This window comes from Equus asinus, chromosome 2 (genome assembly GCF_041296235.1).
Source record: "Equus asinus isolate D_3611 breed Donkey chromosome 2, EquAss-T2T_v2, whole genome shotgun sequence".
NCBI lineage: Eukaryota > Metazoa > Chordata > Mammalia > Perissodactyla > Equidae > Equus > Equus asinus.
Window position 1 is genome coordinate 50401189 of NC_091791.1, and position 22546 is coordinate 50423734.

The 22546-nt window shown below is 38.3% G+C and overlaps 1 protein-coding gene across 26 annotated transcripts in view; it reads right to left on the reverse strand.

The window, feature by feature from the left end:
- Window positions 1–22546, reverse strand: part of ANK3 (ankyrin 3) — a 624902-nt gene that overhangs the window by 149455 nt on the left and 452901 nt on the right. For all 26 annotated transcript variants that reach the window (XM_070488170.1, XM_070488208.1, XM_070488264.1 and 23 more), the window contains exons 9-12: window positions 11977–12075; window positions 5639–5836; window positions 3424–3522; window positions 774–872 (exon numbers count right to left, since the gene is read on the reverse strand). In XM_070488170.1, coding sequence (XP_070344271.1) covers window positions 774–872; window positions 3424–3522; window positions 5639–5836; window positions 11977–12075 — 495 coding nt within the window. The remainder of the gene's footprint in view (window positions 1–773; window positions 873–3423; window positions 3523–5638; window positions 5837–11976; window positions 12076–22546) is intronic.

Below are 22546 nucleotides of genomic sequence, written 5' to 3' on the forward strand. Positions count from 1 at the left end.
GTGATGTGTTGGTTTGGGCTGCTAGAGGACAGAGAGCCTTATTGGAGGCCCACCCTCAGGATGAGTGTGCAGGACCATATGGCCTCCCCTTTCTGTGCCAGAATGTTGCTTGTTTTATTTTTACTTCTTTGATGCTCATGAGTCTAGTGTTGTTATGCTTGTGGTCCGGTGTGCTAATATTATTACGATGTCAAACTTAAAATCCTGTAGAACAATGTCAAATGCCACATGCAGATCTGGGTGATAAGTTACTCCTCTGATACTTACTCTGAAGTGAGTTTCACGGTTCTACAGGGTGATGCTTAGTGTAGGAAAACAACATCATCCCACAATTTATGAACTGAGTTCCATAGGTTTGCTATGACATGGTCAAACACACTAAAAAGAAATTACTCTGAAGTTACTTAAAACCACAATAATGATAGTGTTTGAACCACTTTCTCAATATGCAACACTTCTTAATGATTCTATTATAAAAATACATCCTCCCCCACAAAAACTTTCTTTTTTAAAGCATAATGTCCAGTAGTAATGTATCTGCAAAGTTAATGGACACAGTCTATAAGTCCTAACAATTTATGACCAGCTGGCAATTGAACGGATCTTGCTTTTGAAGTAAAGGAAACCAGAGGTATTCGTAAATTCTGTTTTTTTAAGCAGTCAAATTAAATAGTAATTAATTTAATTTAATAAAAAAATAAGTAAATAAAAGCTACTGTTGCCAGTTTCTTAAATACTCATAATTGGACTTTCTTTATTAAAAGGATACTTACCACATTGGTGGTGTTTGGTGAGGCTCCATGATGCATTAGTTGTGATACGATATTTACATGCCCCATGAAGGCAGCAACATGGATTGGGGTAAGGCCCGACTGCGGGGAAAAGAGGGAAATGTTGGTTTGTTGGCTTATCATACAAAGGGTTTGTCTGTCTCCCTACCTGCCTATCTGCCTGCCTGTCTGGCATCCATCCATCCATCCACCTATTTTAACATAAACAGTTGAGTGAGCAGATCAGAAAATATCAGGACATTGACCCCAAGTCACAGATTCTACAAGGAAATACATCAATACATAATCATCATCTCCCTAAAGCAAGTTCTGTGATTATGAAAGGCCTATGTCATAGCCATTAAAGAAGAAAGAAGATTTGTTTCATATATTTTATATAGACCTATGAAGAGGATTTAGAGAGAAATACCTTGAAGATTTTTTTCTCATTGCTACTAAACCTTCCTTATCCATATGACTACGTGTGTGTGTATGGTTGAGGGGGGGAATGTGTGATTACATGTGCAATAGCAAAAAGTCAACTTTTATTTCAGATCCTATTTTGGTCTTTAGAAAGGATTCCCATGCACTCAGAATAACTGATTCTATTACACGTAAAAGAGCGGGGTACCAAACACAAAGCCATCCCTTTAATAAATGAGCAAATCAGCATTGATAGGTTCAATCATTTAATTTTTTAACTTTGAGTATTATAAATTAAGGCGACATAATTAAGTCAAATACTACAATAGTCACTAAACTAGACCTTAATTTTAAGTTTGCTTCAACTTCTACTCACATCCCCCCCAAATACTTGTGCTTTTTATATGAAGTGACCTCATTTTTAATTTTTCAGAATTTAATTCTCCTTACATATTGAACATCATAATTTGGAAAACATTTAATATGGTCAGAAAAAGCTACTGTTTTTTAAAAAGAGAAAGAGAAGGCGATGACGAATCTCAAGAGAAATTTGAGAAATGTCAAAAAATACGCGAAAGGAACTCTATACAATAAAAGTGAGGTAAAAGACAGAAGAGGAAGAATTCTGGTTGCCCAGACTTCAAATAGTGGGAACTGTGGAAAATAAGGAAAAGGGGAATTTTGTTATAATTTGGCACCTTTTTCCATCAGCAGGGGGAGTTGTCAGAACGTGTGCAAGGCAAAGCCCTCATCTTGGTCTGCACTGCCTTTTAAAGCTCTAAGGGACCACAGAGCTGGCAGTGGAAACTTCTCATCACCGGCTGGCATCTCTGGACACTTATTCAACATCAGTCAAAAATCTGCTTTTATTTCAGAGCCCATACTGATCTTTAAAAAGGGTTGCCATGCTCTGAGAATAAAGATGTTATTTTATAATCAAAATAACAAGGTGCCTACCATGAAGCTATAGACTCATAAAAGAGCAAATCAGTATTAATATTGTTAACCATTTGATATTTTAAAATTACAAGTGTTATAAATCAAGACAAACATTTCATTTGCAGATAAGAAACTGAGGCAAAGCAATAATCACCAGACTAAATCTCAGTTTTTATGTTTGTTTCAAATCCCATCGTCTTTACTGATACCTTCAACTAACGTTTACTGAAGGATATATTATGTTGTGGTATATAAAGACCAGTAAGACTCATGCCTGCCATGATGGAGCCTGCAGTTTCTGGCGAGCTGGGGGAGCAGCTGGGTCACAAATAAGCCAGCTGGATAAGTGCTTTGATGGAAATATGCACAGGAAGATGTGACAGTCCTGAGGAGGAGCACCTAGTCCAGGCCAGGGGATGCAGGGAGGTTTCCTGGAGAAGGTGGCCCCAGATCTGGTCCTGAAGGGTGTGCAGGATTAGCCTGGCAAAGAAGGTGTGACACATGGAGGGTGCAGAGATATGGAGGTGAACGAAAGGGTGTCCAGTCCAGGGAAGTGCTGATGGGCTAGAATCCATGGAGATGAGAGGGGTGGGGTGGGGTGGGGTTGGGACGAATCTGGAGGGGTTGGCTGTGTTGAAGGTTCCGTCAGCTCTGATCCTGATGGATGGCTTCTCTGAGTTCTGTGCTGGTTTGTACAAAAGACACCTAGAGCTACTCCTTTACTAACTTCAACGACTCTGTGTGTCGTTAATTCTGAGTTTTTCAGAGAGCAATCCTCAGGTTACAAACTCACAGAGGTTGTGTTATGCAGGGTTTCTCAATCTTGGCACATTTGACATTTTGAGCCAGGTAATTCTTTGTTGTGGGAGGCTGGCCTGTACACTGTCAATGTTTGGCAGCATCTTTGGCCTCTATCCACTAGACGCCAGTTGTACCATCCAATTGCGACAACTAAAAATACCTCCAGATACAGCCAAATGGCCACTGGGGGGCAAACCCGCCTCCAGTTGAGAAGCACTGCATTATAGGATTTCATATAGATTATCCTGTTAGTGATGGTGCCATGCACCCTTGAGCACGATGCATGTGTTTTGGGCTATGCTTCCAGTCGTGGTGATGTATTTACACAACCCACCCACACTCTCATCTCCTCTCCTCAGGAGTGGCAGCCTCCTGGGTGAAGTATTTAGAAAGTAATCTGTGGCAGTCACACTAGCTGGTCCTCGGGGATGGCACTGCTGAGGCTTTTCTCTCAGCATCTGGGGAACCCCAGAAATCCGACTCCCCTCACCTCGGTTACGGCTTGGATGGATGCACCGTGTTTCAGAAGGAGTTCCATTACTTTAATTCGATTCTTCTTACAGGCAATATGAAGAGGGGTAAAGCCATTCTGCAAGGCACAAAGACATATATCTACTTGACTCCATTCCACTGAAATCCACTTCCACTGTGTGTGGTAAAATATCTTTGCTAAGTGATGTTCTGTAAAGATTTGGAAATCGGCAGAAACAACAAGGGGTAAAACAGAATGAAGATTCTTTTCGGGAAGCACAGGTAGTCTAGCTGTTCCTAGGAACCCAAGGTACCCTGGGAATCATGAACAGGAAGGAATTTTTGTCATAATCTCCTCGCAGCTAAGGTAAAAAGGTCATGCATTTCCTTAGGTTATTTCATTTCGAAATGCACTCTTCCAAATAACGTTTCTTTTCTACCTCATTTCAAGCACAGATGAAAAGCAAGTGGGCCCAAACATATGTCCTCACAGCCAAACTTTCACCAATGCCTGTTCCGACTGCTCTGCTGCATTTTAGGTTGACTAGAAAACCAGTTCTAGAATTTTTTCATTCCTTCCAGTTTAAGATTCAAGTAGGTGCTTACTCTAAGGAAGCAGAAAGTTAAACAACCCAACATTATTTGGATCATTTGGGTTTTTTTTGTTTTGTTTTTGAGGAAGATTAGCCCTGAGCTAACTGCTGCCAATCCTCCTCTTTTGGCTGATGAAGACTGGCCGTGAGCTAACATCCATGCCCATCTTCCTCTACTTTATATGTGAGACACCTACCACAAGCATGGCTTTTGCCAAGCGGTGCCATGCCCATACCCGGGATCTGAACCAGTGAACCCCGGGCTGCCGAGAAGTGGAACGTGCGAACTTAACTGCTGCGCCACCAGGCTGGATCATTTGGTTTAATATTTAATCTTATAAAGGAACTTACTTTTTAACAAATTACCTACCAAATTGTACTGCCTGATAACTGAGACTGTGGAACATATTTCAGCCACCATGGAGAACTATAAAATACCAAGGTCCACCATAAAAGCTTAGGTCAAAGTCACTGTAGGTGCTTTCATGGACCTTCGGAGACCATTTACCTGGCCAAAGTCCCTCCAGCATGACCGGCTACAACTTTCACATGTGAAATCTTCAGAGTCAGAGGAAAAACGAGAATGAGAGCCTACACCCTATTTTAAGGCTTTGTTTTATTGTATGGAAAAATGAGTCATGATTGCTAATTTCTTTTCCCTTCTCAGAATTCAAAGATATGTTTGATATACTGGGCAGGCCAACAGCTCTTGAAATGCTTCTCTGGTAACAGCTTTTAGAATTACAATGGCAATGCAGCTGCCTGCTATCTGGAGAGGGCCTCTCTCCTCATTCTTTCCTGTTCACTTCAAATCTCAGAGCCTGCAGAGGACCAGAGACACTGTGGATCCATTCAGTCAGGGTGATTGCACCAGTTGGAAATGAGCAGAGACCCTTCCTAAATCAGTTGATCAGATGACAGCCTTTAACTCAAAATTACCGGTAAACTCATTTGTTCTCCCTAACATTTGATGACTTATTTTTTCCTAAACATAGGTGCTTATTTTGAACTAAATTTAAACAGCTTACTAAACTGGGACCATTTATTCTTCCAAGACAACAAACACCATCTTGCTGAGAAAACCAAACTATAGTACAGAGCTAAGGGTTAAAACAGCAAATTATTTTAAGAGCTAAGACTATAAACTACAGCAAAATTTTGATTGTATCAGTAGGAAAAGTAGATGACAGGCAATATTTCATTAAATTACATGGTTAACACAACATAAAATTTCAGTTCACAAATTCCTAGGCCTCTCAAGTTTAAGGTAAAGTTTTTTTTATTATTTTGCCTCATGCTTTTAGATTTCAGACAACACTTTTAATTCATAGAACTATAACTTTACCTACAATAACCTAAGGTTGACCACCTCAGTTTTTATACTTGTGTAGTCTTTGGGTTTCATTTATAGAAGAGAATCACCAGTGTGACCATGAAGAGGTTAATGATTTAGCCCCATCATTCTTGTTCATGTCAGAAATAGGTTTTACAGATTTCCCAGAAGGAAATTTGAAAAAGTTGACAAGAAGTATTTAACCAGACCTTCCATTTTTACCTCCTCAAAAATAGTCCCTTCATAGGCAGAGGTAGCGTGTTGTCAGCAAGACAACATGGGCTGGGCCTTCGAGCTGAGCCACTCACCAGGGCTTTGGCATTGGGGTTAGCTTTCTTGTCCAAGAGAACCTTGGCGACTTTGTAATGGCCACAGTGGGCAGCCACGTGCAGGGCGGTCAGGTAGTCATTTGTGACGTCGTCCACGGGCACGTTATGCTGGAGGAGAAGTTGGACGCAGTTTAAGTGATCTCCTTGAGTGGCCATGTGCAATGGAGACAGTCCATTCTGGAACATATAAGATAAGCAGGGCTTATTGTTTTACCTCTTAAACGCAAATGTGCCAAACACAAAATACAGTACAAATATGGACAGATGAAAACCCTAGTTTTTTCACCCGGAAATACTTTCTATTTTTAAAAGGTTTTGACAACTGTTTTGAACTGCAGCTACTTTTAAAACTAGTCTTCCCACTTCTTATATCAAAAACACATTTTCAAGGATAATTTCTTTTTCTGATTTAAAATAGTGTGATTTGCACGAAGGTACCTTATTTATTGCATTTCCAATGAATTGGAAGACTGATAAGGACAAAAGAGAAGCAGGAATAGATTGGGATTCACTAGACTGCTTCTTATTTTGTCCTTATCGGTCACCAAAACTTGGTACTGAATACTATATTGATTCGATTAATAAAAAAGTTCTGACTACAACAACACATTTCATCTTCTCACGTCAATGTAGAAGGGAAACTTCTTCTTTTTCCATCAGTCTGGTGCCCTCATGTGTCTATGAGGAGGAAAGGCAAGGCCCTGACCAACTCATGAACTAGTGCTTGCCTCGGTTAGTTTAAATCAACTGGGTTCAATGACAGTTAATCACGTGCCATAGGAATGAGTCAAAAATTCATTTAAAGAGCTGAGAGAAGAAAGGAATAGGGTCAAAGGTAAATAAAACCTTCAAAATTTAGCACTCAGTACATGTTTCCTAATGGAGGTAAAAACACGGTATTAAGATGTCAGACTTTTAAAGCATGTTCCTTTAAATATGGAGGCAAAGTGGAGGAGCCTGCGAAATTCCTAGAGAACCCAATTATCAAGAGAAGCTAAACAATCAACAAAATGAAAAGACAACCTAACAATTGGGAGAAGATATTTGCAAACCACATATCAGATAAGGGGTTAATATCCAAAATAGACAAAGAACTCATACAGCTCAACAACAAAAAAACCAACAACCCAATTAAAAAATGGGCAAAAGATCTGAACAGATATCTCCAAAGAAGATATACAGATGGCGAGTAGGCATATGAAAAGATGTTCAACATCATTAGCTATCAGGGAAATGCAAATCAAAACTACAATGAGGTATCACTTCACTCCGGTCAGAATGGCTATAATTAGCAAGACAGGAAATAACAAATGTTGGAGAGGATGTGGAGAGAAGGGAACCCTCGCACACTGCTGGTGGGAGTGCAAACTGGTACAGCCACTATGGAAAGCAGTATGGAGTATCCTCAGAAGATTAAGAATAGATCTACCATATGATCCAGCTCTTCTACTGTTGGGTATTTATCCAAAGAACTTGAATACACAAATGCATAAAGATACTTGCACCCCTATGTTCACTGCAGCATTATTCACAATAGCTAAGACTTGGAAGCAATGTAGGTGCCCATCAAGGGATGAATGGATAAAGAAGATGTGGTATATATACACAATGGACTACTACTCAGCCATAAGAAATGACAAAATCCGGCCATTTGTGATAACATGGATGGACCGTGAGGGCATTATGCTGAGTGAAATAAGTCAGAGGGAGAAAGTCAAATACCGTATGATCTCACTCATAAGTAGAAGATAAAAACAATGACAGGCAAACACATAGCAAGAGATTGGATTGGTGGTTACCATAAGGGAAGGGGGTGGGGGGAGGGCAAAAGGGGGGATTAGGCTCACGTGTGGTGATGGACTATAATTAGTCTTTGGGTAGTGAACATGATGTAATCTACACAGAATTCGAAATATATTACGATGTACATCTGAAAGCTATATGATGTTATAATCCAATGTTACTGCAAGTGAAAAACAAGAGAAGCTCTATTAATTACTGCAACATAGTTTAACATATTTTGGGGGAGGAGGTGACAGCAAATTCGGTTTCCATAAAAGTTGTCATCGGTGAACTTTGAAAATAATGATGTATTAAATATGCACTGATGAGCCAGGCATTCCTGGATCCTCCGGGCCAAGTTACTTCCCCTCATTTATCTATGAACAACATACAAGAAGAGTTCAAGACAAGAAAATAATATCTAAGCCTTCCTTTAGGCGGTCTCCTAGCATCATTCACTGCCATATAATTCAACTATTTGTGTTCCTTGAAAGCAAGAGGTTCATAGTTAGAATCTCCCCATATTGCCCAGCAGAGAGCCTTGCATATGTAGAAAGGACTCAAGAAATATTTATATAAATTTAGAGACGTCATACACTATCAGTCAATCAGAATATTTCTGCCTAAAAAATTCCACTCAAACATTTTGTGCCAAAGTAGAAACTAAGGTGCCACAAAGGATGGCACTGTTTCTCATTTGAGATAATGCCACCCACGAGCATATGCGCTGGAGTAGTTCCTGCCAAAACATTCCTTTGCTTTATGTTTTGATACAGTCTCAGAAGAAAACATGAAGTAAACAAAGAAACAAAATCTGAGAGAACAAATGACTTAGTGGAAGGGAAAGTAGAAATAGGAGGCAGTGTCAATAAAAGAGGAGAATTAAGAAGTACAAACTTCCAGTTATAAAATAACTAAGTCATTGAGATGTAATGTACAGCATGGGGAATATAGTCAATGATATCGTATTACTATGTAAGGTGACAGAAGGTAACTAGACATTGTGGTGACCATTTTGAAATGTATACAAATGTCGAATCACTATGTTGTACACCTGAAACTTACATAATACTGTATGTCATTGTACCTCAATAAAAGAAAAACGAAGGAAATTCTCTAACGATACACAAAACAATGATATATGAGTAGGAAACTTATAGGTCATTGGAGAAGGAGAAGAAGAAAGATCATCTGCCCTATAAAGAGGGGTCTTATTACATATAGTACCCTCATCAAGCTGAAAATATGGATCCAATGTGATGGATTTTGTTAGCTCAGAAAGATTAAAGTCTTGAAGAATTGGACAGATGGTCTTAAAGTTAGGAATGCATTCATTCCTTTAACATTCATTCAACAAATATTTATTGAAGGTTTCCTATGTGCCAGGCACTAATGTTCTTGGGGTACTGCACCAAATAAGGCAAAGCTCTCGCTCTCATTTTACTCAAGACAGCCAGAAAGCAAACAAGTAAACAAACTAAGAAGAAGGCCTCTCTGAGAAAAAGACGTTTGAGTTGAGAAATGTGTGGAGACTACGGAGATCTGGGACAAGCTGAGGGAACTCAATCCGAGGGAACAGGAAATGAGAATAAACTTCTTAGTGTATTCTAGGAAGTGAAGGAAGCCTGGTTGGCTGGAAGGTGGTGAGTAAGGAGCAGAACGGAAGGAGGTGAGGCAGAGAGGTGGTCAGATTCTGTTAAGGAGTTTATTCTCAAAGCAGGGGGAAAATTCCAGATAAACATGGTAGATGTAACATCTGTGTTTACCCATCCTTTCCCAAAACAGCACTAAAAAGCACTAAAGAAATTTAAAAGGTAAAATCCACAAGGGCACATAAGTGTGTGCAATGTGCAGAACCACATATCCACATACACACGTGGGAAAGGAAACAAAAACAGATGCGTGACGTCCACACTTTGGGGATACGAAAAGAATTTAACTGTGGTAACATCCAGTAGAGAAGAGAAGGCTGAAACCTAAGTGTCTGTGGAGGAGTATAATCAGTGGTGTACTGATAAACGTTTAACAACAGCTCTTTGAAAAAGAAAAGCCCAGATATGTAGCATCTGCCAATTTCCATGGTATAAAGACCCTGACCATGACATTACTATGACATCATGCAATTGGGAAGAAATGTGCACACCTTGAGAGAGGCTCAAAGATGTGGTTCCAGGACATCACTGACTATAACAAAGACAAGCTGATCTACCTCTTGGGTCCCCAAAGGCCGGAGATATGGAAACTAAGTACCTCAGAAGATAATGATGAGGCTTGGGACTGAAAGCAGGATTGTTTTGCCTGCATATGGAGCTGTCAGGTCTCCAGGCCGTTCCCAACCCAGCAAGGCCAGATGACTGCCCCTTTATACCCTGTGGGAAACCAGGAGTTTAGGCTCTGGAAAAAGTGAACCAGAGAGACTCTGGAAGCGGGGGCCCAAAGCAGAGCAGAAGGCAATGCTGAGGTGCCCACAGAAAAAGGAAGGACAGTATAGATGTTAGGGGTGTGGTCTCTAGAGTTAGGCTGCCTGGGTTCAAATCCTTGCTTCTGCCACTAAGCTGAGAGATCTTGAGAATGTACTTTATCTCTTTGGGTCTCTGTTTCCTCATCTATAAAAACAGTTAATAGCGATTCTAGTACCTTCACAGAGTTACTGTGAAGATTAAACGGGTAACATGCTTACAGCCTGGTATGTAGTAATCACTATGTAAATATTAGTTGTTATTATGATTAAAGTATGCATAGAGGACAGGGAGACTGACAGCCCCTTTTCCTTTTTCGTACTCTGAATGGATTCACACGGCGCACACTACAAAAGGTTGGAGGATTTGTCTCCCCAAACACTGAACTTCTCAGAGAAAAGGGCAACTAATCCTGATATTAGATGACCCACCACTGCTAGATACACCTGAGTAGAGCCCTGTCTACACTCTCGGAGCTTCCACTCAAATGTTAGTGCCTGAGACTTATGGTCAGGTATAGACGTTTATGGGAAAGCTCCAACACAGAAGTGAGAGCCAAAGCTAACAAAGAGAAAAAAGGAAATCTGAGGAATTAGGGACAGATGAGAGGCAGAGAAAATTAAATTAAAGAAAAATTATCTTGAATGTTCTCAGAAAGGTAATAGAAAATATTGTATTCAAGAATTGGATGCTTTAAGAAAAGAAGCTATCAGAGAACAAGAAAATGTTCCTGAATATTAAAGGCACAGAAGAAAAAATCAAGATTTCTCAGGAAAAAACCAAATAGATAACGAGATGAACAACAGGAGAAAAAAGATGAGACAATTTGATTTTTAACTGTGCCTGTATTGCTTTGATAAAATGAAAATTAATTTTAAAGAGAACAATGGGAATTAATTGGAGAGTTTTTAGGCAGGAGGCTGGCATGATTTGGTTGACAGTTCACGTGGCCACTCTGACTGCAAAATGGGAACTGGATGGTAAAGGAGCAAGGGAGGAAATGAAGGACCAGTAAGGAAGCTATTACAATGGTTCAACGAGAGATGATGCGGCTCAGAAGACAGCAGTGGGGTGGAAAGAAGATTAGTACGGACTATGTGAGAGGAAAAAGAACAAATAGAATGGTTTAGATGAGAAGTACTCAAAAGGCCAAGATGTCATCACATACAATGAAAAATTGTTGCTGTTTAATTCTGTTAGATAATAACTCTCACAGCTCGCTAATGTAAACTCTACTTCAAATGAGTGACGGAACTGTTCAGACCACCGTGACCCTGTCCATCTTCCCTAGAGTTGTTGAGGAAACACTGACCAGAGTGCAAACAGGAGTAAGACATGCTTTTGTTTTTTTGATAATGTTTAGAAATTAAGGCTCTTTAGAAAGCTTAATATGGCTTCAAAAATCACTGGTTTAATTGATAAAAATAGTAGTGACTCTGAGGTAGTTCGTATGTCCCCAAATTTATTTACAAATATTATCTTTTTCAAATAATGTCAAGTTTTACTTTGAAAAATTCCAAAAGACACTTTGTAAAATATTAATTTTTTTCAGGCAATCACCATGTTTTTTTTTTTTTTCAGATACGTCAACTTCCCCAAAGACCCAAGCATAGTGCAATCTTTCTAAAGTTTCCAATCTCTATCAGTTAAATGACATCTGTGGCCTCTTCAGTGGTCTGTAACCTCTCAAGAAATAAACCAAGGGGCTGGAGAAAGAGAGCCAGCACCCGGACTTCAGGCACTATAGATCTTGTAGTCTTTCTTTCCCCAACAAGCACTTATTTCTGAGCTATGAAAATTTCATAGAATAAAATCAAGCAGTAAGTTTTCCTGAAATAAAACAAAAACAAAAGCAACACACACAAAAATGACTTTGTGATAGAATGCATTCCATCTAAAGGCTTCATAAATCCAAACTTATTTTGAGGTTCTCCAAAGATTTAGTAAATATAGCCTTTCTAATTGCTAAATTGAAACTATGGCATTTTCTATGTGACTCAAAAGGCTGGGTTAAATAAAGTTAAGGGATTCAAAGCTAAATACAGTCTAATGCCCAAAAATTTGGGAAGAAATTACCTTGGTTTTTGAAAGAATGGGGGCAGCTCGATCAAGCAGCATTTCCACCACCTGCTCATGGCCACTCCTTGCTCCACAGTGCAGCGGCGTCAGACCGTCCTATTAAAGAAAGGGCAACATCTTCAATTAGGTTTGTTGGGAAATTCTGTACACACAGTGTATTTCTTCAAGATTCACTTTGGCATCCAACATGCTGTGGACCAATGAGCTTCAAACACTTACTCACATAGTTCATAAAATTTCATATTTTTTATGACAACTAAATTTTTTATAGGTTTAAGAAGTTGCAAAGTGTATAATTTCCCACATATTAGAACATCGACACTTAAAAATATAACTGCTCAAAACAATGATGAAAGAAACTGAAGAAGAGAAATAAATGGAAATGTATCCCATGATCATGGATTGAAAGAATATTGTTAAAATATCCATGGTCCACAATGTTAGCTCAGGGCCAGGCTTCCTCAGCAAAAAAGAGAAGGATTGGTGGTAGATGTTAGCTAAGGGCTAATTTTCCTCAAAAAAAAAAAAAAAAAGGAAAAAAAATCCATACTACCCAAAGCCATCTATACATCCAATGCAATCCCTATCAAGAGTCCAATGGCATCTTTTACAGAAGTGAAAAAAAAAATTCTAAAATTATATGGAACCACAAAAGACTCTGAATGGCCAAAGCCATCCTGAAGAAAGAACAAAGTGGGAGGCGTCACGATTCCTGATTTCAAGCAATAGTAACCAAAACAGTACGGTACTGGCATAAAAACACACACAGAGACCAATGGAACAGAATTGAGAGCCCAGAAATAAATCCATGCATACATGGTGAACTAATATTTGACAACGTTGCCAAGAATACTCAATGGAGAAAAGACAGTCTCTTCAATAAATGGTGTTGAGAAAATTAGATTTCACAAGTGAAAGAATGAAACTAGACTGTATCTTATACCACTCATAAAAATTAACTCAAAATGGGTTAAAGACTTAAGTGTAAGGCCAGAAATCATAAAACTCCTAGAAGAAAACATAGGAAAAAATCTCCTTGACATGGGTCTTGGCAATGAATTTTTGGATATGACAACTAAAGCACAAGCAACAAAATCAAGAATAAACAAGTGGAACTACGTCAAACTAAAAAGCTTCAGCACAGCAAAAGAAACAACAAACAAAATGAAGAGGCAACCTATGGAATGGGAGAAAATATTTGCAAATCATATATCTAATAAGGGGTTAATATCCAAAATATATAAAGAGCTCATACAATTCAATAGAAAAAACAAATCAAATAATCCAATTGAAAAATGGGGAGAAGAACTGAATAGACATTTTCCCAAAGACACACAAATAGCCAACAAGTACATGAAAAGGTGCTTAACACTGCTAATTATTAGGAAAATGCAAATCAAAACCACCATAAGATATCACCTATCAACTGTTAGAATGGATATCATCAAAAAGACAAGAGAGAAATGCTGGCGAAGAGGTGGAGAAAAAGAAACCCCTGTGCACTATTGATGGGATTGCACATTGGTACACCCGCTATGGAAAACAGTATGGAGGGTCCCCCCAAAATTAAAAATAGAACCACCATAAGATCCAGCAGTTCCACTGCTGGGTATACATCCAAAGAAAACAAAAACGCTGTGTTGAAGACGTATCTGCTCCCTTGTGTTCATAGCAGCTTTATTCACAATAGTGGATGAACATCCTAAGTGTCTATCATCAGATGAATGGATAAAGAAAATGTGGTATATATATACACATACACACAATGGAATATTATTCAGCCACAAAAAGAAGGCAATCCTGCCATTTGCAACAACATACACCTTGAGGGCATTATGCTAAGTGAAATAACTCAGACAGAGAAAGACAAATATGGTATAATATCACTTATATATGGAAACTAAAAAAAAAAACGCAAACAAAAAAAAACCCCAAATTCATAGGAAAAGAGCTTAGATTTGTGGTTACCAGAAGCTGGGGGTGGAGGAATTGGACAAAGGTGGTCAAAAGGTACAAACTTCGAATTATAGCATAAATAAGTCCTGGGCATGTAAGGCACAACACGATGATTATAGTTAACACTGCTGTGTAGTGTAGTTGAAAGTTGCTTAGAGAGTAAATCCTAAAAGTTCTCATCACAAGGAAAAAATAATTTTTTTCCTTTCCCTTTTTTTTGTGTCTACATGAGATAATAGATGTTAACTAAACTTGCTGAGGTAATCATGTCACAATATATGTAAGTCAAATCATCATCTGTACACCTTAAAATTATACAGAGCCTTATGTCACTTATATCTCAGTAAAAATGAATGAAAAACATAACTGTTCCACCACTCTTTTGAACATCCAATTGAATCTAAATACTATAAGCAAATTGATATCCATCATTTAAAACAATTACACAAATAGGGGCCTGCCCCGTGGCCAAGGGGTTAAGTTCACGCGCTCTGCTTCTGCGGCCCAGGGTTTCACTGGTTTGGATCCTGGGCGTGGACCTAGCACCACTCATCAGGCCATGCTGAGGCAGCGTCCCACATGCCACAACTGGAAGGATCCACAACTAAAAATATACAACTATGTACTGGGGGCTTTGGGGAGAAGAAGAAGAAAAAAAAAACACAAATAAACTTTTAAAATAGGAATTTGTAACAAGAATTTTACATCGGTCCTTCTTCCTCTTGCATTTCTGTTTCCATTCCACTTCCCCCACATAATTCTATCTTCATGTAACATAATTTCATGCTTGAGTGATTTTTATTGATTACCATATATTTCTCTGCCATGAAAATATATAAATTTAAATTTGAGAAGGGTTAAAGATTTCCTTAGAACGTAAGCTTTTAAGTGTCAAAAATAAATCTCCTGATTGGAATTATCAGTATAATAATTCAAACACAAGTGATCAAAACAGCAAAAATATATTCAAATTTTATGATTGAACAAGAACAATTTATTAAAAATTCCTCTCTTAATAAGATATATTTTTTTACAACTGGTTCACTACTATCTGCTGATGAATACGACTTATTGCTAGAATAAGACAGGGTTCAGCATCAATACTCTCCTAATTTTTGTTTCTATAAATGTTAGTGCTGAGACATCTTGTCTGCATAAATAAGCAACTGGACTTGTGTTATAGCAATGTCACTAATTCTCTGAACTCCTTCTGAATTACACACCAAAAATCACTTAAGATTCTCTCACCAAAGATTTTTTTTTTAATGATCCATCATAAGACAACTCCATTAGATCTTTCATTTTTGTTGGCAGCAATAGGATTTCTAAGCATCCAATATGCAGAAGAATTTATTATCCAACCATTAGAGTCATGCAGTTCTTAACATGAAACCATTATTTTGAACTTTTTCCTTTGCTTCCTCTCCATCCCTCCTTCCCCTCAGAGGTGTTTGCATCCTGGAGCCAGATGGGTGAGAGTTAGAGAGTTAGGCCCTCCTTTAGTACTAGAGAAGATGGACTATTGCATTAAAATATAGGCGGGCTGACAACCCGGATGGACCTGGAGGGTACTATGCTAAGCAAATTAAGTCAAAGAAATCCAAATGCTGTATGATTTCACTCATATGTGGAAGATAAAACAACAACAAACAAACATATAGACACAGAGAATACATTGGTGGTTACCAGAGGGGAAGAGGGGAGCAGGGAGGGCAAAAGGGGTAAAAGGGCACATGTGTACGGGGATGGATGGCAATTTGGCAATCACAATTTGGGTGATGAACATGATGTAGTCTTCACAGAAATTGAAATACCTACAGCTGAAATTTATATAATGTTATAAACTAACATTACCTCAAAAAAAAAAAAAAAAGGATAGATGGGAAATGAGAATTAGCAAGGACTTAAGGAAGTAGAAAGTTATTCACTTAAAACTATCTAAGTGGCCCCAAACCCTATTAAGTTTTCACGCACCCCAGCTTATGTGATGACTTCTGCATTAGCACTTAATGTCTACCCTAAGGACAGTCACATATTAAGATACATTGAAATGTGACTCAGTGTATTCAAGTCACTTTCTAGATTGTGTGAGCAGATCTTGAAAGTAAGCCTAATTATCCTAACATATAATCAACAATGGATAACCTTATTTCTAAATTACTAGCTAAATCTCAAAATTAAAATTCCTTAAAAAGTGAAATTTGAATCACAAACATTACATGAGCTGATCAGAACATTCTTTGAGGATGTTTAAGTATTCTGCCTTTTAGGCTGATTTAAAACATTTGCTCTTACAAACCAAAGTAAAGTAATATAACAGTCTTTCAAGTTGGAAACAGCATTTTCCAAATAAATAAAAATAAAATTGGAGAATAAAGAAACACTATGAAATCCAAATGTCTTCCCAGTAACGTAAAACCTAAAAATATCTGAAGGAGAAATACTATAATGGTCACATCACTTCCAACACAAAAAAACATTTCCTATAGTGATTGTCTTTTATGAACTCAAAGGTCAATTTTATTTCATTTTCTTGTAAGTAGACTCTAAGACTTCAGAGGTCACAGGATATGTGTAGACATTTTCAAACTATGGTCACATACACAAAAACAATTATTTTAGTCCAACTCATTTATCCTTGAAAATGATCTTCCCCAAAGCAAAATGTTACCTACTGAATTACAAGGTGTCTGGGTATCTAAGAGCAAAATCTCTCTCAACTCCTTAATCCTTTGAAGTATACTGTCCTTACAGACATACATTTTTGCTGATTTAATCCTTTCAAAAAAGTTTTAATTGTGGAAAATTTCAGACTAAAGTAGACGGAATAGTGTAATGAGCCTCTAGGTATCTGGCGCTCAGCGTCAACAATTGATGCCTCGTGGTTAATCTTGATTCGTCGATATCTGGACCTTTTCTTCTTTCTTGTATTGTCTTGAAGAAAATTGAAGACACTGTATCATTTTGTCTTCACAATTACCTCTATTGGGAAGATATAACCTTCATTTTATAAATGAAGACTTAAGGTTCAAAGAGGTTAAATTATTCATCTAAGGCCCCACAGGCTGACTTCAGAACTTAGGCCAGTGCTGACCGTTTAAGACAATCTCAGGATGTCTTAGGAAGAGTTATTAAGACAAAGCCCCTCTGCTCAAAGTTTCAGCCACTCTTAGCCTTCCTTTATCTACATTTTGGAGCTGCTACCTTTGATCTCTGGAGTTCATTTATTAAAAATGTACAGAATCTGGAGACTCAGAACAGGTGCCTTTTTTTTATCAGCCTAAGAGCTGTGAAGTGCTATTGTTGAGCCACTGTTCCTTGTATCACCTTGTTTCAATGATGAAGTCGGCTAGTTCCCCAGGGTGAGACTCATCAGCTCCTCAGTGAACTGCACAGGGCTACCGGAAGCACAGCTCTTTCAACTGTAGTTTGACTTGCAGTATTTTTAACATTGATTGCAAGTGGCTGACTCCTCTGGATCTTCTGCAAATGTGCTCTGGCACTTTCCAAAGGTACATGGCTCTTGAAATAGTCAGAAGCCCAGCAGGAGAGATGCCTCATCAGGAAGCTTACGAGATGTCATGACTGCCTGGCTGCACGAGCAGTGCCGACCTGGCTGTTGGGACATTCACAGGTGAGTAGAAAACTAGTGTCCAGAGTTAACGTAAGATCTTTAATTAGCATCACAGTTTTTACATTCACAGCTGAGACAAGACCAGCTGATCACAGTCAGACTGAAAAATATCTGCCATTTAGTGATTGACACTTAGTGCAGTTAAAAAAAAAAGAGGAAAATTAGCAGGTATTCACTTTACTTAACATCTCTTTTTGGGGCAAAAAAACATTTAAAAATTTTAAATTAAAAAAATGTTTTTCAACTAATTTCTTTGGGTTTGAAATAGGTGTGGCGTATCCCTCACTTTTCTGAAGCACTGTTCCGATTAGGATACCCTTGTGTTCAAAAAGATCAATAACCGTCATTCATGCCTCAGCCAAGTCTAAATTCCTCAGGTTAGCACTGAAAGTCTGCTAACATTAGTGGATGCTATGCTTGGTTCAACTTGGCCTCCCCCTATTCCTTTCCATTCTACTCCAATTAACAAACTCTTTGCAGCTCCTGGCAAAAGCCGCTCATTTTCTTGTTTCTCTGCTTTGTTCACACTACTTCGCGTGCCTGGACGTTCTCTTTCCACTTTCTGCAAGTTCACGTACTGTTTTAAAGCACAGCGTTTCTTCGAAGGCTTTTCCAGCACTAGATGTACCCATTCTACCTTCAGGACTCCTGTCTTATTTTATCTGTATGTCTTTTGGGGAACCTATAACTTTTTACTCGGTATTTTAGTTATTTGTGGTACCCATTATCATTTCAACTAGTCTGCTTCTGAGGACAAGGTTGCTAGTTTAAGGGATATTTGAATCTCAGAGACAACGTAACTCGGTACCATGTCCATGAAAGTTGCTTAATAAAAATGACTGAGTAAATGAATGGAGTGAGTGAAGGAGTGAATTTGGGGGCTAGTTTTTAAAAAATGTCTTCTAGTTAGTCGGTTAAAAATTCATTCCTTGTTATCCTTTTTGTTTAAGAGTAGACTCATTTTGTACTTCAGAAGCGCTATTAAAATATCTTATCTTTCCTTCCAGAAAAAATAAAATTCTCCAAAGATAGTAACTTGTAAATCAGAATTGGACTGAAGAATATGACTCAGTATCTTTAGCTCTCAGAATGAGAGAATAAGAGAAATATCAGAGTATTTGCTCTAAATAAGATTTCTTTTCCTTTTTCTAATTCAAAATACTATAAGCTTTAAAAAGAGCTATTGTGGCTATTGCGCCTTACAACATAGCAGTGAACTGGCGTGCTCTTTTTAATGAGAGCAGTGCTTTTTCCAATACAAAATAAGGATTCTGGACTGCTCCGAACCCCTAGAAATTTGCAATTGATATACAGTGTCACTTAGAGTGGGTCTGGGACCCATTGTCTTCTTCATCTGCACACAACAGTGGCGACCTCCCGTTGAAAGCTGCTTGACAAAGGCAATTCCTGGGGCTTAAGGGAGGCTGCCTCAAGAAAGGCAGCATATGCAGTTGGACAGGAGAGAAGGAGAGCGGGATGCTGAGTTGCCATAGTAACATTATGGGAGGAAAATGAAATTGCATGGGGTTAGTAATTTTTTTCCAATTCCCCTGATTTTTAAAGCACTAACATAATGAACAAGTATTCCCTTGGGCAGAATTCTGAAGCAACGGAAACTGGCTAGTCCAGATCTCATATTTCATTTCAGTGACAGTAATCTTATTAGTGAGGCGGGGAACTGCACTTTACTGGCTGGACAAAATGCTCTCTTGTGTTAGCCTAAAAGCAAAAGCCTGCACACTCGATGGTCGAAAAGACTTTCCTTCAGGTCTGGTTTTTCTGAAAAACATGAAGCAAGAAATTAAGACATCACACCTAGGACCACTGAATCCAGTACACGGCCTTAACAGGTTGAATGTGCTCAGAGCCAACGCTGAAATGACACACATTCATGACTCAGGAAATACTTTCAAATAGACATATTTATTTTGATTTGTATCCTCTAGATACCTTTCTTTTCTTCCTCCTAAGCAAAACCTTACTCTAGAGAAGAAAAAGGAAATCAAGCAGAGAGAACTCTGTGTATATATACTTTTTTCTATAACATAGACGTAAAACAGGATGTGATATTTAATTGAAAACTGAAAATAATGAAAGAAAAGGTAGGTAGTGCTCAGGAGAGAAGAGTTATAAAGATAGCCAGGGATAAATTAAAGGGCATCAATTACAGTCTAATAAAGCTATTCTCATATCTGTATTTTTCACTAAAAATTCTGACTGTATCTTCGTTTTGTATGTGTTAGGCAGTTGTAGATTCGGCCTGAGAGGAAGTAAAATAACATTTCTGAAACCCTTCTATTGTCACAGGCACTTTATATTTGTGACCTTACTGAATTTTTACAATAACTCATGCGAAAGGCATCAGAAGTGCCATTTATAGAGGAGAAAGTGCTCAGGATTAATGTACCTACCCAGGGTCACGTGCAAGCAAATGCTCGGGATTAGAATCGACACTCAGGCTTGAATATTTCTAAAGTACTGTATGATAAGAACAAACACAAACTATGATGGTGAGGTGTGTGGAGGCCGCATATTCATGTTTTTACTCAAATATATGAGAGTTCTGGCTTCAAGTAATGATGGAGTAGCTTGTATTGAACCAAGCCTCCTGCTGATAAAAATCACAAACTCTGGAAAAATATTTTTTAAACCTTATTTGGAATCACTGAAAAGCAATCAAAAGCAGGCATAAACTTGATTCTCTGTCCTCAAGCCAATAAAACTGTGACTGTCTACATAAGTTTTATCACAGTATGCTGTGCTGACAGGGGAGTGCCTGTCGTAAAAATATAGATCTCACGCTGCGTTATTCAGTTCTTTCAAAAGTTGAATTCACTCCGGTTTATGCCTGCCTTCGGTGGCCCAGGTTCATGGGTTCGGATCCTGGGCACAGACCTACACCCCTTGTCAGCCATGCTGTGGTGGCAACCCACATATAAAGCAGAGGAAGAGTAGCACAGTTATTAGCTCAGGGCTAACCTTCCTCAGCAAAAAACCAAAAGATCCCAGAGAAACCCCTATTTTTTTCTTCAAAGAGATTTTTATGTTTGGAAAGCTAAGAGCATTTCATGATGCCCTATTTTTTAAAAATTAGGACTATTTTTATAGCACAGTTTAACGTTCACAGCAAAACTGAGGGATAGGTACACTTGTCCTTCTTTGAATCCAAATAAATACTTTCAATTAACTTTTAATATTTGTGATATAAAAATAAAAAGTGAATTTTTTTTTAAAGATTGGCATCTGAGCTAACATCTGTCGCCAATCTTCTTTTCTTCTCTACAAAGCCCCCCAGTGCATAGTTGTATATTCTAGTTGTAGGTCCTTCTGGCTCTGCTATGTGGGATGCCGCCTCAGCATGGCTTGATGAGCGGTGCTAGGTCTGTACTCAGCATGTGAACCACTGAAATCCTGGGCTGCTGAAGCAGAGCACGCAATCTTAACCACCTGGCCACGGGGCCGGCCCTAGAATGAATATCTCTTTGAATGACATAAAGAAATATTTTCAAATCAGTCTTGATTAATGTAGAAACTCAGAGTCTTTTAAACTATTTTAAATGGACTTGTCAACATGTCTCCATTAGAACTCTAAGGAAGAATATTATATTAGAATTTTCTCTTTGATAGAGACAATTTTTTTTAACTGAGGTACCATTCTATTATAACATTATATAGATTTGAGACTATTTTATGACTATGAAATATTTAATATTTTCTTCAAGGATCTATTTTTAACCAAGGCAATCACATTTCTGGAAGTATCATAGGAAGCAAAAGTCAATACCAATACTTCCTTTTCCTTCATATTTAATCTGAGAAATATAACCAGTTCCATTTCTGGGAAAGGATAGGCTAAAATTACAGGACATCCAAGTGTCCCCTGACACCTTCCCAGAATAGTAAGAATTTAACAACTGATAGATTTGAGGTACTCTGAAAACCCTTTATCCATCTATGCACAAATCTCTTTTCATTCTTATAAATGAGTTCGATGCCATTAACTTCAGGGAGAAAAACTACATTACCACAGAACCATATAAAGTCAGGTAAATTAAGACCTTTTGAGAAATGTAACATCAAGGAGTGTATCTTATTTCACTATATTCAGCGAACACTTATTAAAACATCCAGTATGTGCCAGGAAGTATGCTAAGTGCTACAGATACTAAGATGAATGTATGCATCTGAGTGTCAAGGTGTAGCTTTGAATGTAATGTTGCAGCAATGGGATTATATGAGGATGTGGGCAGTGGCACCTTTCTAGGAGGCTGGAAGTGGGAAGAAGCATGGGGAGAGCAGCATTCCGGGAATCAGAGTATTGTTATTACTGATTCGACTCTACTTGGAACTACTGCATCTTCTCTGAAGCACAAAATGCAAGCACAGCTGCCTTTATTATTGGATGGAGAGAGCCAACGAAAAGAGATGGAGAATTCAGAAGATGCCACAAAGTCTTAAAATGGTTCTGATTTAGGGTCCATATTGAGCCTCTGATTTGGCTGCAAAGGGAATCTGAACTGATGTAAAGGAAAATGAAAATGACAAGAGACCATCCTTGCAAAGTATCTTCCTTCAATGAGTATACAAATACACATGTTAGCTTTGCAGAGAGCAAGAGTTAAATGGAAAGAAATAGTAGGCTACCGTAAGTAGCCATTCTTAGCAAAGCATTTTAGTTTATAAGGAAACAAATAAAGCCGTTAAGATCTTAGTGAAAAAATAAACAAATTTCATAAACCATTTTAAAATTAGGATGCTGAATATAGACCAGATTGAAAAATCTGCCTTGATATGTGTTTCTATCTCAGTGCATTTGCCATTATATGGAGACACTCTACATCCTCACTCTTGTCTATTCTGCAGAAGAATAAGGTAACAAGCCAGTTGATATTAGTCAGCATTATGGGGCTGGGAAAATAGGAAAAGCTTTCTTGAAATGAGCTAAATTGAAACAGAACCACAAGGCTCTGTGGTTCA